This window comes from Octopus bimaculoides, chromosome 2 (genome assembly GCF_046866305.1).
Source record: "Octopus bimaculoides isolate indiv1 chromosome 2, ASM4686630v1, whole genome shotgun sequence".
NCBI classification, from domain to species: Eukaryota; Metazoa; Mollusca; class Cephalopoda; order Octopoda; family Octopodidae; genus Octopus; species Octopus bimaculoides.
In genome coordinates this window covers 51,788,845-51,810,617 of record NC_142929.1, presented here as the reverse complement: position 1 = coordinate 51,810,617, position 21,773 = coordinate 51,788,845, and the positions used below count along the sequence as shown (strand labels likewise).

At 33.7% G+C, this 21,773-nt stretch overlaps 1 protein-coding gene across 2 annotated transcripts in view; it reads left to right on the top strand.

Moving 5' to 3' along the window:
• Positions 1 to 21,773, top strand: part of LOC106873238 (uncharacterized) — a 142,856-nt gene that overhangs the window by 75,318 nt on the left and 45,765 nt on the right. For both annotated transcript variants that reach the window (XM_014920510.3, XM_014920509.3), the window contains exons 3-7: positions 5,008 to 5,108; positions 5,879 to 6,088; positions 12,206 to 12,255; positions 14,616 to 14,742; positions 21,328 to 21,503. In XM_014920510.3, coding sequence (XP_014775996.1) covers positions 5,008 to 5,108; positions 5,879 to 6,088; positions 12,206 to 12,255; positions 14,616 to 14,742; positions 21,328 to 21,503 — 664 coding nt within the window. The remainder of the gene's footprint in view (positions 1 to 5,007; positions 5,109 to 5,878; positions 6,089 to 12,205; positions 12,256 to 14,615; positions 14,743 to 21,327; positions 21,504 to 21,773) is intronic.

The window sequence follows — 21,773 nt, the reverse complement described above, 5'->3', positions numbered from 1 at the left end:
AACTTTCTAGAAATGAAATCTTTCTTATAATCCTTTTTTAAATATCAAGTTAGCTTCTCTATAATCTTTGTTTTAAAATGATGTCAAAATGATCCTTAATATATTTAAGAAAATTATATTAACATGTAATTAAGAATGATTATGATCATTAATACAAAAGTTAACTGAATACTATTTGCAATAGTCTGAGTAAAACAGACATGTAAAATTTTTGGACAAGTAAATGTTTCTCAAGTCTTGCATAAGAAAAAAGAAAAACTGGAGATTGTGGCGGAGAAAGAAAATCCTAACCAGGCATGACTGTGGTAAGAAGTTTGCTTTCCAACCACATAGTTCTGAGTGTAGTCCCATTACTTGGCACCTTGGCAAGTGTCTTCTATAAGTTCAAGGCTGAATAAAGCCTTGTGGGTGGATTTGGTAGCTGGAAACTGAAAGAAGCCCATCATATTTGTATGTATTTATGTATGCCTGGTATATTTATATCTAAGTACATGTGTGTCTTTGTTTGTCCCCCACCACAGTTTGACAACTGGTGTTATCATTCCATGAATTAGAAGTTTGGCAAAGGAGGCCAACAAAATAAGTACCATGTTTGAAAGAGAGAGAAAAAAAAGGACTGGGGTTATTCCTTCAAATTAAAAGCATTCAAAGGTGGTGCTACAGTATGACTGCAGTCCAATGCCTGAAACAAGCAAAATTAAAAGATAAAAGAAATCAATTCAAATTTCTGTATTAGAATATTTTTAATGAAGTCCATTGTATATATTTAAATCAATTGTGAAGATAATTGGAATTCTAGAGGTTTTTGTAAAAAAAAAATTTCATTATTTGATCGAATTACCAGAAAGCTTCTTGCCTAAAAATAGAATGTAAAGTTTTGATTTATATATCGATCACTTCAAAAATAAAGTAGTTTTACATGAAAGAACCAGTGACAGTCTTAGGTTTGTATCAAGAGTTAAATAGTTGTAAGTGTTGCTGAGGTACTTTGAAGATCTGTGGACTGAATGTAATAGAATAAAAAGAAAAAAACAAACTACTAAGATGCGAAAACTTAGTGAGGGGAAATACTCAAATTATCCTAAACTTTTTGTGAAGAGGATAATAAGAGGTTAGGGGAAACAGATGTAGTATTCTGCTTGTTTGACTGGCTTGAACCAGCATGAAAATATGGCTATAAAGTCATGCTTGGGGAGAAGAGAGGTAAACAGGTGGCTTTGATGGTGAAAGTGATAGCTGTACTGGATGTAGACTGGCATTTCTTCTTGTACCATTGTTTTTATTTTATTCAATACCATATCTCTGACATACATTATAGTGAATAAATTTGCTTCAACAGATACCCCAAGAACAATTTAACTTGGTAACGTGTATGTGTGTTTCTTCTGAATAATCTTTCTAATCTTGTTAATTCTTTCAAGCTGTAACAAAGGGACAGACACAGCAGGGAAAGAGTTAGCATTTTATCAGTGATTATTTTGAAACCAGTATGAGGTTTTTATTTTTTATTTTATTTAGCAAAACATGAAAGACTTCAGAATGGAAAGAGAATAAATGGAGTTTGTTATTTTATAAACATAGACAATATATTGTATGTCTTTTCTTTGATTGTCACTTATTCAAGAATCTTATTTAAGGCAGTTTCTTAATTTTGTTTTTCAGTTTATCAACACTTCATAATAGTTTTCAGCTATTGAAAACTTAACTATTGTAATTTGATAATTGTCTATCACATAAGTTAGGTCAAGAACAATCTTTTAACATTGTTTTCCTTTGTGACATTTCTCCTTATTTTCATAGTTCTTTTCCTCTTGGAATATTCTTAATGCAAGAGTCTTGTCTGGGTGGTCAAGCTTGCTTGGATTTGCCCAAATTCAATCACCTCATTCACCATGATCCCACACAATACTCTGGAAGTCATTAGGGCAGCACCCAATGTCCATTCAGAGCTGCCAATGAAGGATTTTGCTAGATAGAAAGCCCTTGTATATCCATGTTTGTGTGTCCATAGAAATGTATAACTAATGAGTTCTTGCTCAACACATCAGCAGTGTCCTGAAAATGCATGCATCTCTCTCTAATGACATCAATGATTGTAAGAAGACTATTATACAGTCTTTGTTTGGTGAGATGCTTTTCTACAAGATATTCAAAACAACCTATAATGTGTGAATGTAAGTTCTATCTAGTCTTACCTCAGTGTCCAGTGAGTATTGAACCAGTTCAGCTGCATTGATTCCATAGTGGCATGGAAGAAATTTCTCTTAATGTCACTGATGGCTTCCAGGTGACGCTGAAGCTATTAAGAACAACCCATGCTTTCATGAGATGAATTTTTATGTAATCTTTGGATGCATTACTACTTGCTAAATATATGAAAGACTCTGCAGAGTGACTCTGCTCGACTGTAACAGATGTATTCACTGTTTGAGGCATCAACATAACAGACCAATATATTCCAAAATCTCCTTTAACAGTTTTGTATAAATCTCTTTTCCCCTTCTCCAACATATTCTAGTATGGAAAATTAATGTTATTAATTATTAAGATTGAATAAATTCAATTTGTTCTTGAAATAATCTCAAGTGAAATCAAAGTTTTGCAAATAATTTTGTTTTACCCAACCAGTAAAGATTAAATGCAAACTTCTAACATAAAGCGCTGTTAGATCATTATCAAGAATTTCATTCAGTTTTTTAAATTTGTCATATCTGAGATCATTATATTCCTTTCTCATTTACCATTCTCATTATTCTCTCTTCACAAACTTTAATGCTTTCTTACCTTGTCTAAATTGATATATTAGCTAATAGAGTAATCGGGTATTTGCATGACTTCTATTTATTTATTTTCAAATGGTGCAGCAGAATTCATATTTGTCAATGGCCCTTCTTCAGCTAATGAAGGCAATGTTGTTAATTTCAGCTTGAAATTCTCTTGGACAATGTTTATATTTATAAAAAAGAAAATGATGTTCCAAACAGGGTTGATGTTAAAGGGAAAAGTACTGGGACAAAGTTTAGTGCGGGACTCGGAGACTGAGACTCAGGGATATTAAGAGAGGAGGAAAGATAATGCCTTTTGTGGGTTTGAGTGGAGGTAGCATACAGCTTATTAGTTTAGAGAAGAACAAACAGAAATAACTGGAAAAAAAACAGCATGTAAATGGACTAGTAGCTGCAGCCTGTTGGTGAGTGTAAATTTATCAATCAACCAGATGATATAGTAGAAGGATTTGTCACAGAAATGTGTATGAAACAGCAGTATTGTTTTGGATAGAAAAGCAGTATGCTGTGGGTTGCATCTGTGCTTTGTAGACAGTCAGAAACAGAAAAGAACGGTTGCTGTGACACTTGAGCTTATCCTAACAGCTGGTTTCATTTTTATTGGACACTCAATTGTGTGTGTGTGTGTGTGTGTGTGTGTGTGTGTGTGTGTGTGTGTACAACATTCTATGCTCTGACTGCGACACCTCAATCTCACAACAGCAGTAAAGGAAAGCAAAAGAGAAATCCTAATATAGTAAAGATTAGTTAGACCAGTGGTTCTCAACTAGGATCCATTTGACCCTTGGGTTTCCATATAAGATTTTGTTAAAGTTTATGTGCAATAAATTGTACAATACACAAAAGTATTTTAACAACTTTTTTAATACAATTCCTAATAATATTTAATCACACGAATACAAAAGAGCTTTTTTTAAAAATGGCTATAAAGGTCCAGTATAGTAAAATAGAAATCAAAGGGGTCCATAGTCTATTTATTAAATTTTTATTTTTTAGTTATTTTTAGTACTCTTAATTATGTATTCCACTAAGTTCCCAAGGCAGGTTCTAAATTCAATCTTCAGAAAATGATATTTTGTATCCCAGTGTGTTCTTCTATGGCAAACCATCTAATTTCACTGGTAACTTCAGTTCAGTGGTTGATAACTATTGAAAAACATATAGATCTGCTTCATAAGATTTTCACTTTTGGCTAAATTACAAAATTTCTGTCAGCCTTTGTATTTGGATTTGTAAATAATCAATCCATTTCCTTACATAAATATTTCACTTCATGTTGGTACTAAATATCTTCTCTGAAGTTACAAAGTTAAAGGCTTTTTCAATTTTTTAAATTTTTTTTTTTTTTGATGTTTATAAGAATTTATAAATTTTTGAGAGAGCACGGAATGAATAATACTCTTTTTTGGAATTGGTCTCTAAGTACTTACAAAGCTATAAATAACAGCATGTAAATATTGGGTTGAAAATTCCTTTTGGATAGAAAAAATTGAAGGTTACCCATGGGACCTACATCTCCAGTTGATGTGACAAGCATTCTACCATTGAACCAAAGCAATCCTTCGAATTTCTCTTTCCATCTTAGAAACTTTATTCTTACCAACGTGAATTGTATTTGGTTGAAGTCAAAAGAATGTGAAATAATTCTTTTTTGGAATTAGTTCTTGAAGTACATATAAAGCTATGAATAATATCTGAAAGGGTTTTTCAACCCAATATTTATGTGCTGTTATTTGTAGCTTTATATGTACTTCAAGAACCAATTCCAAAAAAGAATCATCCCATTTTCTCTCAAGGGTTTCTAAGTTCTTTTGATGTCAATAAAAAGATATTTAGGGAAAACCTTTAACTTTTTAACTCGAGAAGATATTTAGTACTACTAATAAGTGAAATATTTATATAAGGAAATGAATCATTTATTTACAAAGATTGACAGAGATTTTATGTTATTAAGCTTTGTCACCTTAGCAACTAGATTGAGAGGAGAAGGAAAGATTAATTCTATTAAAAATTATTAAAAAATTTCTAACTATTAATCAGAGACAACTAGAATGGACTGGTCAAAACCAACTCTTGGACATAAAAGATGTGATTAATTATTTGGATTTTCAAAATAATTTCCACAAATGCTTCTGTCAAGTTAATTAATTGTAATTATTTTCATTATTTTTTAATGTATAATTTGTGATTACATTTTTTCTTTTTTTCTTTTTGTTTCTAGAGACACAACCATAAAATCAAATGTGAGTCGGATATTTAGTATATGGGAAGAACGCAATGTTTATGATTCCAGCTTTACATCTGAACTAAAAGATATATTAGGTAAGTTAGATACTTTTATTTGATAGAAAAGAAAATTTGTCAACAAATACGGTACAATTTTGTGGCTTGTTTCACCATTATTTTCATGCTTATTTTTTCCAAATTGGCTTGGGAATAAATCATATTAGTTAATGTCAGATACATGTTGTCTAGATTGTCGAATTGGTCAAAATGTTACAGGCATTATTTTCCACATATGGCATATCAGTGGAATAAAATTTAGTTCTGTTGTTTTTAGGATTTATTAACCTAAGATCATCGTTGTTTTTGTCTTCTTCTTTTAATGCATTTTAGTCTGAAGCATATGTAGTTAGTAAAGTGTTTATCTCTGTTCACATTCATTCTTTTCATAGTAAGTCTCATATTTCCAACAGTCATCTCAAGTGTTTGTTCAAAAGCAAGAGCTTGCACTATTTAACTATCTACCATTGTGTTCATTGCCTATGAGGCAGTATTGAATGACATTGTCAGGACAATGGATACATCTGCTGTAAACAAATGTTTACTATTGATAATAAAAATATGCTTCTGCAATAATATTTATCTAACAATACTTTTTAGTTTAAAATTGTCTATTGAAATATGATCAAGTTTTACTGTCTTTTTTTTTTTCTCCCTTCTCTTTTCATATTTTGTCACATTTAAAACTTGAGAAGTTTTTCATAGATGCAAATGCATTCTGCAGATGATTTGTTCTTTTCTATCTCTTTTTTTTTTTTTTTTTTTTTTTTTTTTTTTGTTAACATTTCTTTATTTCTTTCTGTTTGTAGAGAATGATGCTCATTATCAACATCAGCACCTTTCACAACACCGACGTGGTCACACATCTTTGTCACCCAAGCTGAAATCATTGCAATCAAAATTGCAATCAACTAAAGTGCAATCAACAAAAATGCAACCAACAAAAATGCAACCAACAAAAGTGCACCATTCGAAAATTCAGCAGCAACCAACAACTCAACAATCACAACTAACTCAAGGTTCTTTGCTTTTTCTTAAGTTCCCTATTTTCTTACTTGGAATATAATACTCAGAGGGAGTGACAGTTTTATTTACTATTTTTTATTGCAAGGCATTCACTTTATCCCTTGTTTAAAAGATGTTGGAATACTTTTTGGCCTTCAATAAGACAATTGTTCATACATGTATTCTCTATATAGTTCATCATCACCATTGTTTTAAACTCTCCTCCCCTCCATACTAGGAGGCATATATCTTTGTATTTCAATGTGATATCTCATCTTAGAGGCTACCTATTCTGTCTTGTCTTAAGTGTTCTGTGGCATGTCCTACCACTTTGTAGGCTGTTTCCTTGTAATTTAAAATATTTCCCCACTTGACATCATAAGAATTGATAAACTTCAGGAGAGTGTGAAATAATTCCTTTTTGAGCTAGTGGATCATGAAGCCGATAAAAACTATAGATAATGTTTATAGATGTGAGTTCAAGTCTACAGGCATCTTCAACTTTTTCCTATTCAAAGGGTTTTTCAACCTAATATTCACATGCTAGTATTTATAGCTTTATCTGCTTTGAGTTTCACTGTTCCAGTAAAGAAATATTTCACTTTCTCTCAAAGTTTATAGATTCTGATGATATCAGCAACATTGAATTCTTGCAGTTTCTTAAGTTTCTAAAATGGACAGAGAAATTCAAAGGATTGTTGTAATCCAATGATAGACCACCTGTCATATGTATAAGAGATGTGAGTTTGAGTCTCATGGGCAGCCCTTGTGATCCACCATTCCCAAAGAAAGACTTCTTGTTCAGGATTGAACATCTAGCAGTAAGCTAAATGGTGGATGGCACATATCATGTCAATCAATGGTGCCACATATTCAATTCAAACATACTCCCCCAGTTGTAAATATGTATCACAGACAGTAGAAGTTGTGAAATTAGCAATATTGGAATTGAAGAGTATTTTGTTCTTTTGTGGGGATGAGTTTCACTTCCTTCTTCAGAAAAAGCAACCTGAAACATGTCAGTATCTCTTTGATTAGTTTTAACCTCATTTGTTTTTCATGATGTGTTCCCATGTCATTTGATAGCTTTGATATCCGTTTGATTTTTTTCCTTCTAATTTATAACTTTTGCTTAATTTATTTCAAGGTCATATTTCTTATGTAACAGATCCTACTTAACCTACTCTTCTCCAAATGTGACACATCCTCTAACTATACTTTCAGATTTCACTGTTTAGTGTTTCCTTTACGATAGCTGCTTACACACATGCTCAAGTTCCTAGTTGATTAATAGCTAGAAACTTCCGAGTCCCTAACAACTATGTGTTAGTGTGCACACGGATGTGTTTTTATTTTTCCTCTTACAGCATCATGTAATACTTGTAAATTAGTGTCACTGCCATACAAGCTGTGTCTTTCTTTCCCAGTATCCATGAAGGTTGGGCTATGAAGAAATAGTACTTTCCTTGGAAATAGATGAGGGTTGGCAACATTAAATCTATGATGATGATGATATCAGAGCGAGAGGGGGAGAGAGAGAGAGAGAGATTTGCGTGTAGCAACATGAAATGAACAAAATCATTAGGTCACAGCACAAAAAAAAAGTACTTTGCAGCATTTAGTTCTGTCTGAATTTCACCTGTGAAATTGTAGTCATGACTATTGCCGGTGTTATGTAAATGGCACCCAAGAAATTGTAGTCATGGCTGTTGCTGGTGTCATGTAAATGGCACCTGTGCTGGTGGCATGTAAAAAGCATTTGTTATGTGCCATATCGTAAAGGACATTTTATACCACCACTGCTGCCGCGGCGACACATTTTGTATATGAGTGTATATGTGTCTGGGAGTGTGTGTTTGTGTTCGCGCATTCGTTACGTACCACATAGTAAAGAACATTTTATACCACCACCACCATGACATATTTTGTATATGAGTGTATATGTGCCTGTGAGTGTGTGTGTTTGTGCATTTGTTACGTAAATGTATGTCTGTGTGTGCCTGTCTTAGTATATGTATGTGAGTGCATGTGAGAGTGTGTGTGTCAATGTAATTGTGATTGTCAATTACACTGATGTAAACTGGCTATGTGAAAGAGCTATACTAGGTCAAACTAATGAAATGGTTGATAAACTCAATCATGAACTTCAAAAGTTAAGATACATCAGAAATGACTTTTCCATCAATTCACACAGCAGTCAATCAAAATCAGGCTGTTCAATACCCTGTTGAATTTCTGAACACATTTAAACCTACTTGGTTGCCACCACATAATTTGGTACTAAAGCTGGATGCTCCCATTATGTTGCTTAGTAATCTTGACCCACCTTGCCTGTGTAATGGAACTCACTTAATTGTTACTTCCATGAAGCCCCATGAAGCCCCTACAGCCAACAATCATAACAGGTAGTCACAAAGGAGAAAATGTCTTTATTCCAAAATTTCCTCTCATACCTATGCATGTTCCATTTGAATTTAAGAGGCCTCAGTTTCCAGTCAAACTAAGTTTTGGTATTTCAGTTAACAAATCTCAGGGTCAATCCCTCAAAGTAGTTGGACTTCATCTCTGCTACATACTTCTCCCAAGGCCAACTCTTTGTTGGTTGCTCACAAGTTGGAAGCAACAACAATTTATTCATTGGATACCAATGAATGTTGTTTACCCTGAGGTGTTTCAAGATAGATTTTCAGTTCTAAATTCTATTATCATTACAGTTTGGATATTTTTTAATGAAATACAGATATTTTGAAATAATTATGAGAAAAAAAAAATCTTCATATTTATTGTTTACTAATATGAATAAGAACAGCAGTAACCCAGGCAATGCTGGGTAATTCAGCTAGTATATATATATATATATATATATATATATATATATATATATATATATGTAGTCAAGTTGTCAAATTGAAGACGATAATATCCATAAAGCACACATGGCATGTTACAGAGGTGGTTTGCTGTTTGTTGTCTTTGGAATTTGTCTTTGATTTCTTCTCAGCCAAGACTGTAGACTGATCTGTCTACATTCTTGTTCTCAATCTTAGTTTTCCCCTTATTTCTCTCTAGCAGTATACTTATTGTATTTTTTTTTTTTTTGACTGAGATAGTAAGTAATTTATATTAATGCTGGACACATGTCTATGAAAGATTTTAATCTATGATCTGTTAGTAAACTACGCTAAACACTCAGTTACAATATTACTGGCCTTAAAATGTTTTCTTTTGGCTCCTTTAAAAATTAAGATTATTCATAGTTATGGTATCGGACATTGTGTGAGCTTAAGGAGTTTTCCTATGAGATTTTGTTACATGCCTGAAAAAAAAAGTGTTAAAAAAAACGTTTTAAATAGTGAAACTTCAAAAGGGCTGTTATCATAATTTCACAGATAGAATGTATATTCTCAACTTTCTTTATCTGCATATCTTACTATGTTTTACAGAATTTCTGTAGGCTACTGTGGGAAACCTATTAAGAAATGGCTTTTAATAACAGACAACAAACTATTTAATTTGTGTTTGGTTCCTTGCAATTCTTTACTTTTGTAGTTAACTCTTACTATAATTTTATTTTTAAACTACTTAGTCTCTCTTCTGTAAATTCTTACGGTATATATATATATATGGATTTATGTATATATAAGTTCATAGGATATGATATAAGGACTAAAGATTTCAAGTTACAACACAATGTAAGTGGTAAGTGGAAAGTCGGACATTGTAAAGCATTAAATGGACATACTCAAATTACAGACAATGTTCAATGGATCCAAAATTTCATCGACAGGCCGTTTCGGAGATGTGTCAGTTAATATGACATAAATTTCAAATTTTAAAGAAACCAGACACTCCCCTCATCAGGATGCTCCACGACACGAAAGACACCATGACAACAATACATAAAGGGACAACTCACATAATTATGTTCCAGCCAATTTGAAAAATCTTTGACATCATAGTTATTCCCTTTATATAATAGTTATGAATCATCATCATCATCATCATCGTTTAACGTCCGCTTTCCATGCTAGCATGGGTTGGACGATTTGACTGAGGACTGGTGAAACCGGATGGCAACACCAGGCTCCAGTCTGATTTGGCAGAGTTTCTACAGCTGGATGCCCTTCCTAACGCCAACCACTCAGAGAGTGTAGTGGGTGCTTTTACGTGTCACCCGCACGAAAACGGCCACGCTCGAAATGGTGTCTTTTATGTGCCACCCGCACAAGCCAGTCCAGGGGCACTGGCAACGATCTCGCTCGAAAATCCTACAGGAGCCAGTCAGGCGGTACTGGCAACGGCCACGCTCAAAATGGTGCATCTCATGTGCCACCCGCACAAGAACCAGTCCAGGGGCACTGGCAACGATCTTACTTGGCTTGCCGGGTCTTCTCACGCACAGCCCATTTCCAAAGGTCTCGGTCCGTAGTCATCGCCTCGGTGAGGCCCAATGTACGAATATTAACCCTTTTTCTTTATTAGGCACTATGGCCCCTACACAGAGGGGACACTACAAGGACAGACACAACACCACAATGGGGATATAAACATAAAACTACTGATGAATTACGAAATGAAATATAAACAATGAAAGGATGTAATGGCTTATGAACCCCTCAAAGCTTGCAGTTCCATTTTACTGTTCTCATTATACATATCAATTATCAGTCTTTTTTATCTGTTATATATTCCATGAGGTTCTCTTGTTCCATTACATTGGGTAAACTTTCATATTGTATATATGTCCCGGTAGTTTTAATTCTGGTTCTAAATGACTCCATCAGTCTTTCCTTTCTCTCTTCCTCCAATAAAACCGCTCTTTCGTCGGGTTCGAACATCTCATTATTCAGTTTGACTCATATTAAATTTTTCATATTTGCTAGTTTTTTCCTATCTCTACATTCTTACTGTATCTTAACATTGTTCTTCCATTTCGCCCAGGAATTTGTCCTGTTTGTACTTCATATTCCTCTTTCCTCCTCACTCTCTCTTTCCACTCATCAAACTTCTTCTCTCTCGCTCTTTGCTCTTCAGTTTTCTTCCTCGTGCTTGCTGTTCGCTCTGGTTCCTGCGTTCGGATCTCCATACTCTCTTTTTCCATAGTTTCTTGTTTCTTTGTCTCCGCTTTTCTTTTCTTGGGACTCCTTGGCGGAGACTCCACTCTCGTTCTTTTCCTGTCTGTCGCAGTTTCCTCCTCCTTTTCCTTCTCCGCTTCTGCCACCACTGCTTCTACTTCGTACATCTGCCTTCGTTTCTGGGGACACCCTGCTTGCATGTGCCCCCTTTCTCTGCAGTTATAGCATATTGGTGGTCTCCCCTCCACCACGACTCTCAGTCGGGTCTCATCGGGGAGCACCAACACCTCTGCCATCTTATGTAGATCTGGCAGGGTTATGTGTATCAATGCTTCGAGACCATGACCCCACCAGCTGATCTCCTTCAACCTCTCCAACTTTATTATATCTACTTCCTCCTCGCAGTTGTAGATGATGGCTGCCACCAGCCATGCTTCATCAATCTCTGCAGGCACTCTCCCTATCCTAACTCTTACGGCACATTTCCCGCAGTAGGTCGGTAAGAGTGCACACTCTGTTGATCTCAAAGGCCTCGTGGCATGCCTTTTTGCCTCTCCTTCATTAATGAAGCGCACTCATCACCAACCTTCTCTGTAACTTTGCCTGACACTCCCCCCATTTTCTATCATCAACTTGTAATTGCTATTAGTCTCTCCCCCCTTCTGTCACTAGTGTCTCTTTCACTCACTCTCTCTTTGCCTTTTGAGAAAGAGAGAGAGAGACACTCTAGTGCCCTCCTCTTCCACGGAATGGTTTCAGTCAATCTGCTTTCATCCCAATACTTTTGTGTCTTTCTCCTTCTTCCTTTAGTTCATCTTTGACAATTGCCCTGTCTTGATAGATTGCAAATTTAGGAAATGGCATGGTTGCTTAATATTTCATTAACTTTGGTAAAATTTGAACTTGGAATTTAGAGTACTGAAACTAAATGGTTGTGTATATTTAGTTTGGTATTTTGCCATTAAGAATATAGTTTCATTTCATTTGTTGGTTTGTGTTCACCTATATTTATCATTCCAAACATTTCAATTTTCTTCAAATTTTATTCTGTTTTAGTTGATGAAAAGAATAAATCAAATCATCTGCAAATACTTGCTGAATTCAAAGTAAGTATTCTTATGTTTATTCCTGTTAATCCTTTGTAGTACAAATGTCTTGTTTTCAAAAGTTCTGAATTAAAATCTTCCACTAAACCTCAGTCACAATTTATGTTCCTAACACTAGCTTAATGATAACTAAGTTATTTTACTAAATTCTTTGTTCTGTTTAAAATTAATTGAAAGGAACACAGAGCATCTCAATAGAAATATGGTAACAAAAGGGTTAATATCAATAAACCTTAAGTTATACATATGTACTAAATTTCAAGTACTATTAGTACAGGGGAAATAGGTGAAATAAACATCAGAGATGCTTTGCCCGTTGCAAAAACTGCAGGAGCTACTCAGATTTTGCAAGCTCTTCTAAATCCAGTGCAATGCTGGAAACCCTTTGGTATTGTCAGCAGATATCTCGGTTACAAGCGTTTTGCCCCTTGGTTTGTACACTTTGTCTGGAGCTTGCACACTATGACTGGAGCAGAAAGGACTGAGCTAGTCTTCACCTACAGAAGGGTTCCACTCATGGTCTCTTATCAACCATAGCCATCTTGAAGATAATTATGTTTAAAAAAACAATTTTACCACAGTAATATAACATACATATTTGTTGTCCTTAATGTTTGGCACGGGCATTGCTGCATAGTTAAGAAGCTTACTTCTGAATCAGTCTGTGATCAGACTCAAACATCCTATCATATTTACAGTCCATTCACAAAATGTGTGTGAAACTATATACTGTTTCAATGATGAGTACTAAATCTCTATATATTGTGTGATCTTTATGTTAAGTGTCATATAATCATTTATCTGTGTTCTGTCAAGAGCCATGACAAATTCCTTTTTCTCACCATACTGAAAAGTATATTTTCTTTAAAATGTTAAGAACAGAGCTAAAATATATTAAACATTGTATCAAATTGTTTCATGCTCTCCTTTTTCTAGATACATGCGTTTAATATTTTCCATTTAAAATTTGTTTGTACAATCTTGTATATTATTACATTATATATTTTGTTTCATTTTCTTATGACTGTCTGAAACAATAATTTCTTTAACTTCTACTTCAAACAATTTTTGATTTATTTTTAAATTCATTTCACATAGCGACGTTCTTAATGTCCAGTATCTTTCTATTTAATTTTAAATTATTATTAGGGCAGTGAGAGCTGACAGAATTGTTAGTACACTGGATAAAATGTTTAGTGGCATTTCTTCCAGTTGAGTTCAAATTTCACCAAGGTCAACTTTGTCTCTCATCCTTTTGATGTCAATAAAATAAGTACCAGTGTCGCACTGGAGTTGATGTAATCCACTATCCTGCTCCCCTGAATTTTCAGCCTGGGCCTATAGTAGGAAGGATTATTATTATCATTGTTGTACTTTTGTTATTTTGGACTAGTGTACTTGAATAGACTGCATATGCATACTTTTTCTCCATATCTTGGGCCTACCTTTTATTGTCATCCTTCAGAGAAGAACATTGGCCATGGATTATTAAAGCCCCTTTAGCTTGGTATGTTGTAAGTGAAACTGGTTGTGTTGATACATAGCATTAAAAGTTGTGGTTCATGGCATTGCAGAGAATAATATAGCAAGTAATCTATGTGATGGTAGTTTTTGAAGTTAAGAACCTCATATGTTGTTTAAGGTGGTGAAATGCATTTAGTGAGGGTGAAGTAAAGCCAGCAACCCCAAAACGGTGGTGTTCATTAAAATAGTCATGGGAGATGGAAAGAGAGTATGTACAGTTAGACAATGAGCTTGAATCTGATAATTTCAAGTGAATGTGAACTTGTTTCAATCCCTTACATATTTTTGAGCAATTAAGTGCCAATGCACATATGAGAATAATACCTTCATATTTGAGTCTACAATGGTACATGGTACCCAACATATATGTATTCAAACTTGTAGTCAATAATTTGCACTGAGTTGGTGTGGAAGAGAATTCCAATTCTCTTTCATGTAGCAGTTTAAAATATGTAACTATCCAGGCAGATTATTGATGATGGTGAATATGTCTAAAAAAAAATTCTTCAAAATAGATGTTCAAGCTTATTTATTTCCATGAAATAAGGACTGTTTGGCTCATCACTGTACTTGTTACATTCCTTCTGCATTCAAACAGCCATGCCTCTTCCCCTCCTAAATTCTGTAGTTTTGCTTCCCACACTTGGCTTTGTCCTTTTCTAGAACAGCATTTCCTTCCTCTTATATCAATAAACATCAACTGTGGCAACCTCACCCAAATGTTGCACCTTTGTAAATGTAGATTTGTTTTTCTCTTTTATCCCCCCCCCCCTTTTTTTTCCAATGCTTATTAGATTTTATTTGTTGCCAATATATTTTATAAATTTTTTTCATAGACACAAAAAATGCTTGAAAAAGTTGCATCTATGACTAAGTTGGAATCAGAGGGTGAACTAAAATTTGTTCAGTTATCAACTCTACGTTTAGATGTTTCAAATTTGGAAGCTGTCAAACAACTAAAAGGTAAGCATTGTGTTTGTATCTGTAATCCTCTGTTTCTCAGGAAGTTATGAACCCAACCCTTGTAAAAGTAATACTGTTTGAGCTAATAAAACAAAAACAGGACAGTTTTAAGTTCATTTCTTCATCCATCTACAGATGACATCTTGATGACAAAGCATATTTCCTACTATCAGCTACTAAAAGCCTCTTTGTTCGTTGGTTGTTTATAGATGAAATAGATCTTTCTAATGTAACAGGATTATTTCTGAGCTTATCTGATGATAAAATACTTATGTAACTTATTTAAATTATCTGCATAAAATTGTTTTATCATCTCTTTTTCTTAAGCTCTCATCTCTCCCACATTCTTTAACATTGCACCCCCCACCACTACCACCACTACCAATTCATTCCATTAGTCCCTTACTCAATTGTAACCTATGTTATTTTTTTTTCATGTTAATTTTATTTTTTCAAATGTGTAAGACTATTTTGTTCAGTAGCCCATACATTTTTTTTCCTAATCTCATATAAAACATCACTTGGCTTAAATAAACTATGAAGAAAATTTGTTAGAATTATTTTTAGCTGTGTTCGTAAATGATAAAAAAACCATAAATGGAACAATTTTTTCAAATCCAGCAACATTAATAACAAAAATGTTGACATGGTCCAATGGGCTGTGAATGATATCTTTAGTAAATCATTATAGTCTTTAATGTTTGTATTATGTTTTCAATAAGTGTAGAGGTGTTAAATATGTTTAATTATTATTATATTTTCAGAAATTCATAATAAGCATTTTTTTTTTCTTATATTCTTTCCTCTGAAAAAGAATTCTATTCTTTATCTTTTCGCGCATTGTAACATGATATTTTTTTGTTAAAAATATATTGATAAATAAAAGAAAAAGCTGCTTAAAAATGTTTATAATAAAGACTAACATCCCAATCCTACTTCTTTTCACCAGTCTTTGTTTTTATTCTTTTCAAGCCACCCACTATAATTTCCTCTCTTTGTATTCATATTCATGATTATGAACTAACTAGTCAGGCATGTGTCTTCCAACAGTCGGAAGTAGAAGTCTTAGCCAGCATGTGGCAGCCACATGCATATGAAATTCAGTTACTTCAGAAATTAGTATTGGATAAGCAAAATCCAATAGATGTTTTCTTTTCTTTTCTCTTATTTTTTTCTTATATAACTTTCTATCTTCTCAGAAATAAGGTATCTATTGAACTTCATAAATCTAAAGTAATCTTAAAGATGAAGGAAGGTACCAGTTTTAGCATCAATAATACAAATTACATTCCTTAGCTATAAATGTTTAGTCTAAAAGAATGCAGCTATGGCATCAGAAAAAAAAAAGTTCTTTTCTTTTTTTTCTTTCTGTTTAATCCAGATTGAAGGGTGTTAAGTAAATATTAGAAACATTAAACAATGTAGGTATTTATTTAAAGACTATTTTGAATTATTAAAGATATATATATATATACATATCATAAAATTTTGCAAACGAAGGGCGTTTGTGATGTGTGACCATAATAAGCTTCGCAGGAATTTAGAGAGTGAAATAACAAACATGATATAAATATTCACTAGTTTATCATTGTTACAAAATTGCAACTGCTATGTTGTTGCCAAGTAGTATTATTTCTGATGTGTTAAGGTGGTGATCTGGCAGGCTCATTACCATGCCGGACAAGATGCTGTAATCAACTTTGCCTTTCATCCTTTTGGAGTTGACAAAATAAAGTACCAGTCATGTATTAGGGCTGATGTAATTTACTTGACTCTCCCATCAAAATTGCTGGCCTTGTGCCAAAATTAGGAAGCATGTTACTTCTGATGTCCAAACAATAATTGACCATTTCTATCAAAGATGTCTTAGATGGATATATATATATATATGGTTCCGGGTTCAGTCCCACTGCGTGGCATCTTGGGCAAGTGTCTTCAACTATAGCCTCGGGCCGACCAAAGCCTTGTGAGTGGATTTGGTATACGGAAACTGAAAGAAGCCCGTCGTATATATGTATATATATATATATGTGTGTGTTTGTGTTTGTCCCCCTAGCATTGCTTGACAACCGATGCTGGTGTGCTTATGTCCCCGTCACTTAGCAGTTCGGCAAAAGAGACCGATAGAATAAGTACTAGGCTTACAAAGAATAAGTCCCGGGGTCGATTTGCTCGACTAAAGGCGGTGCTCCAGCATGGCCACAGTCAAATGACTGAAACAAGTAAAAGAGAGTAAAAGAGAATATGTGTGTGTGTGTATATATATATATATATATATATATATATATATATATATATATGTATATATTTTATTTATTCTGATTATATCTATGTTTACACTTGATAATTTATCTTTCTAAATGGAATTAAAGTATTGTTTCATTACTATTTTAAAACCTTAGTATAAATTATTAGACAGAACGTTTATATATAGCCATTCAATTTATCAGATTTTCAGAGATCTCTGCCTGGGAACTTATATATCTTCAGCAATAAATAATTCTTCAAAAGAAAATACTGACAAATACCCACCCTCTATCAAATACTTGTAGAATGAGAAGAAAAGAAAGTTGCATTTTGCTTTTAGGATTATAGAATATTCATTTCTGTTTAATTTAATACTACTACTGTTCAGTACGTTCATCTTAGTATCCTACAGAAAACTAAAGCAAATATTGCAAATGTTCACTTTTATTCATCTCATTATAACAATTTGGAGAATCTCTAAACTTGGCTCTTTAGCATTCAGATTTCTCAATCAAATGTAATCCTTATTTCTTCACATTGATTTGAATTAGTCATGCATTACCTTGTAGCTCTGAGATTTCAATGATGTGATTGTTTACCTTTAGAATAACCTTGTAGGGTAAGTGTGAGAGGCCGGATTTGGCCAGTGTGAATATAAAACAAGTAGATTATTTTGGCTGGACATGGCCAGTTTAAATGTTAAAGGGTTAAAGTATATCAATCATTGATGGTTAAAAAAGAAAAAATATATATGAAATAATGATGATAAATATACACACGCTCATAAATATGCATATACACATATACATACAGTCCACACACATATGTTCACATTTTCCAAGCTGTAATGGGTTGGGTGAGACCATTGTGGTCAGATATCCTTCCTGATGCAACCCTTGTTTTTAAAGTATGGTACTTTCTTTCTTTGCCCTTTATGTCCACTACCAAGTTGTAGGACATATTGTTTATAATAGATGTAAACAAATGTTACTGCTGATCAAGCTGTCAGTATAATTACACACACACACACACACACACACACTACACGTGTGTGTGGGTACATTTATTTATTTGACAGGCTTTGTACAGTTTCCATGCCTTTCTTGTAATTTTAATTTTTGTCTCAAACTTAATATTGAACAGAAATTCTAACTACTGAAGTGTGGGAAAAAATTTTTTTAATAAGTGTTCTTGGTATCATTATCCCATCTTTTTTATGTGCATACTTGCATAAGTCTTGGATCTGGTTGCTTATGCTCTTCATTTGGAGATGTTTGAGGGTATTTGGCCACTACATTCAATGAATTGAGTAACTGCATGAAACTTCTTCACTGTTACTGTTTTCAATATATGCTGTTCACACAATGTCCTTCGAACACCTGCATTTATGGACACAGCTATGGCTTTCTAGTTAAGTGTACTTCACAACTATGGTTTTTGGTTCGATTCCAGAAGATAATGGTTAGTCCACATTACTTTATAAGGAGTGTAGGGCTGGTTTCCCTGTTTCTCTGGCATATATACTCCTCCATGGATGGGATGCCAGTCTGTTGCAAGATTACTCCTTGTTGCCAGCTGAGTGGACTGGAGCAACATGAAATGAAGTGTTTTGTTCAAGAATACAATGCATTTTACTTGGTCCAGGAATCAAAACCTCAATCTTATAATCATGAGCTGATACCCTAACATTACACCTCCACTCTCAACACCATACCTTGGATAAATGTCTTCTACCATAGCTTCTAGTTTATTAAAACTTTACAGATGAAATATGATACATGAGAACATGAAAAGCCTATCTAAAGGGCTGTTCCTGTTGTTGGATGATTGACTTTCTATTTCCCAGTTTAACAAGACCACCTAATCTTTGGGTATCTTTATCAGATTGACTCTGTTGCAAGCATTTGAAGCAGATCTCTTGTCTGAAGATAACTTTCTCTTTACCTCCTGTTAGTATTGAAAGCTCTGAAAAAGGTGTGCGAGCCTTCCTCTTCCTTTTCTGACTAAGCTATTAGAAAATATCAAGACAAAACTGCTTAGACAAATGAGAGATGCATTCCAGGGCTGTTGTCCGCTACAGTCCACACAACCCTAACAGCTACATGTGAATAATTCACAAATGTCTAGGGACATTGCAACAACATATAAAAATATTCTTTTTTTCTCTAACCTAATAAACACAAAATATTACTAAAATAACTGCACTACCAATTTATGCTGGATTACTGAACATCTCTGTTCAATCCTAAAGAATGAGGATTAACATATAAGCGAAGTTCATCTGGACTGTTTTTCTACTTTTGTCTTCAGTCAAAGAAAAAGAAATAGATACAACTTGCCCTGACTTCCATACCATGCTACATATAGCCAATGTTATAATGTCATAACTGGATTAAATATGGTATGTGAGTTGTTCGTAAACACTGAATTTGTTACCTATGTGCTGTAGATCTGCATTGGTAAGCCTCACCATGGCTACTTAACACTGGTTCAGACACCTAAACATAATTCATTCATTCATATTCAGGTTTAATTAGAAGTCGAAGTTATAAGGCTGCATTGTTAGTTTCTCTCATAATTTACATCCTTGAACTCAAGACTTAAGCTTTAACACATTTGTTAATTTAAGTATGCTTCTACTCCACTCTACTGGAACACTATTCTAAATTCAACACTACATTCATTTAATCTGGACAAGGGTGGGTGAAGGGACATCTGTTTCCACTCTTGGATAAATTTTTTCACACTGAGCTCTGTTTTGTTGACAACCTGCTATAATACGTCTGTATCAGTTTCTACACTTAACTCTATGTTGTGTTGTCAACTTGCTTTAATATCATCTCCAGAAACACCTGAACTTAGATCTAGTAAAACTGTCTGGATACCAAACTAATAACTAATTTCCATGTTGCGTCTGCTGGCACTATTATTAGAACTAGATAATTGTTCAAAATCATAATAAGAACAGCATATTGAATTTTGTGTTATCATCTTGAATCAGTAGACATTTATCAGTATATATATATATATATATTTAATTGGTTTGGTTTCTGAATTTAATCCACTTAGTTGACTATAAAGTATGGAATGTAATTTTATTTTGTTTAAGGTGTGGATGAACATAAAACTTACACATTTAAGATGTTTAAAGAATAACAGCTTTTTTCTTATCTGATATTTTGTTTTATTTTTTGAGTCAGTGTCTCAAAAAATTTGTCTAGTACATTTTTCCTTCTACATGTTATACATATCAATCTAATTGTCTTCTAAGAATTTTTGTAAAACAAAATCTAAAATAATGATCAAATTATTGAGTTTAACATTGAGAACTTATTCATTATATGATAAGCAATGTTTATCATAGTCTCACTTAAAATTTACTGTTTTAAAATTGCCCATATTTTAAATATTAAGCATATCTTGAATAAGTCTTACTGAGTTCAGAATAAATTTGACATGGCGATTCTTTCTTGTTTTGGGATTCACGGTCAAACGGCTGGGTGGAATTGCACAAAAAATTACACAGAGGTGTAGAATGATCCAGTGGTGATGCTGGGCTTTGTATTTTTCATAGTTCTCATGGTTATCGAGATAATCTACTATAATAATACTCTTGTGTTTATGAATGAGAAAGGAAGGGGTGATAGATGAATAAGGAAGGAAGGGGTGATGTCATATTTTTTTCATAGCTCCCATGGTTACCAAGATAATCTACTATGATAATACTCTTGTGTTTATGAATGAAGGAAGGGTGATGTCATACTTAGTAGTGCGATGATGAAAATTGTACGCTGAAAAAATAAATCAAACAGCATTTCAACTCTGTGAATATATGTGTGTGTATGTAGAAGGGAGGGAATGTGAATGTGCGTGTGTGTTTGTGTGCATGTGCGCACACAATGTAAGTGGGATGGTTTATCTTTGTTCGCTTAGTATTTGAGTTTATTTTTTTATTTGGTTAAATCTTGTTTTTTTTTTTTTTGGTCAGTTATTTTTAGCATTTTAACAGAAAAAAGTCATTCTAAAGTTGTTTCTTTAACGTAAGCATGCCCAAACTAGTTGAATGTTTACACAGAATATGTTACATGGAATAATTGTAAATAAGCATTGTCATATGAGTGAAGTTGTTCGTTTCCAGTCATCAATGGAAAATGTATCTAGCCTTTGGAAAATATTATCTTGCTTGGAAACGGGTGAGGGTTGGGGACAAGGAGGACATTCAGCCATAGGAAATCTGTCTCACTTAATTCTGTTTGACCCATGCAAGTGTAAAGAAGTGGACATTAAATGATGATGATGAATTATATATGATTTTGTTCTGTTTCCTTTCAATTGTAGACCGAGCTCATGGAAAAGAATTTTCACGCCAATTTGAAGATGCCTGTAACAAACTGGATGACTATGTTGTGAGTTTACAGAAAGAGATAGACCATAGGACTGCCATGATAACCATGCTTGAGCAGAGTGAACTGTTCTATGAAGACCAGTATCGGGAGGCTAAGATAGTTGCCAATGTATGTTCATGTCTTTGTACAATCTTGAGACTATAAAATTGAATGTTTTTTTCCTCCTTTTGTTTTGCTTTCTTTTAAATACTTAGTAATTTGTGGTTGGACATTAGCTGTAACCTTTTTAATATCTTGTCGACTGGAGCACAGGGAGAACTGAGTGCGTTAGTGTAGTTTATGTTAAGTTTCATTTATTGCAGGCTTGTGGTTTGTGAGAGAATGCAAACAAAAATAGCATTCCAGGAAGAAACAATTCTAAGTAAAAATGATAAGGCA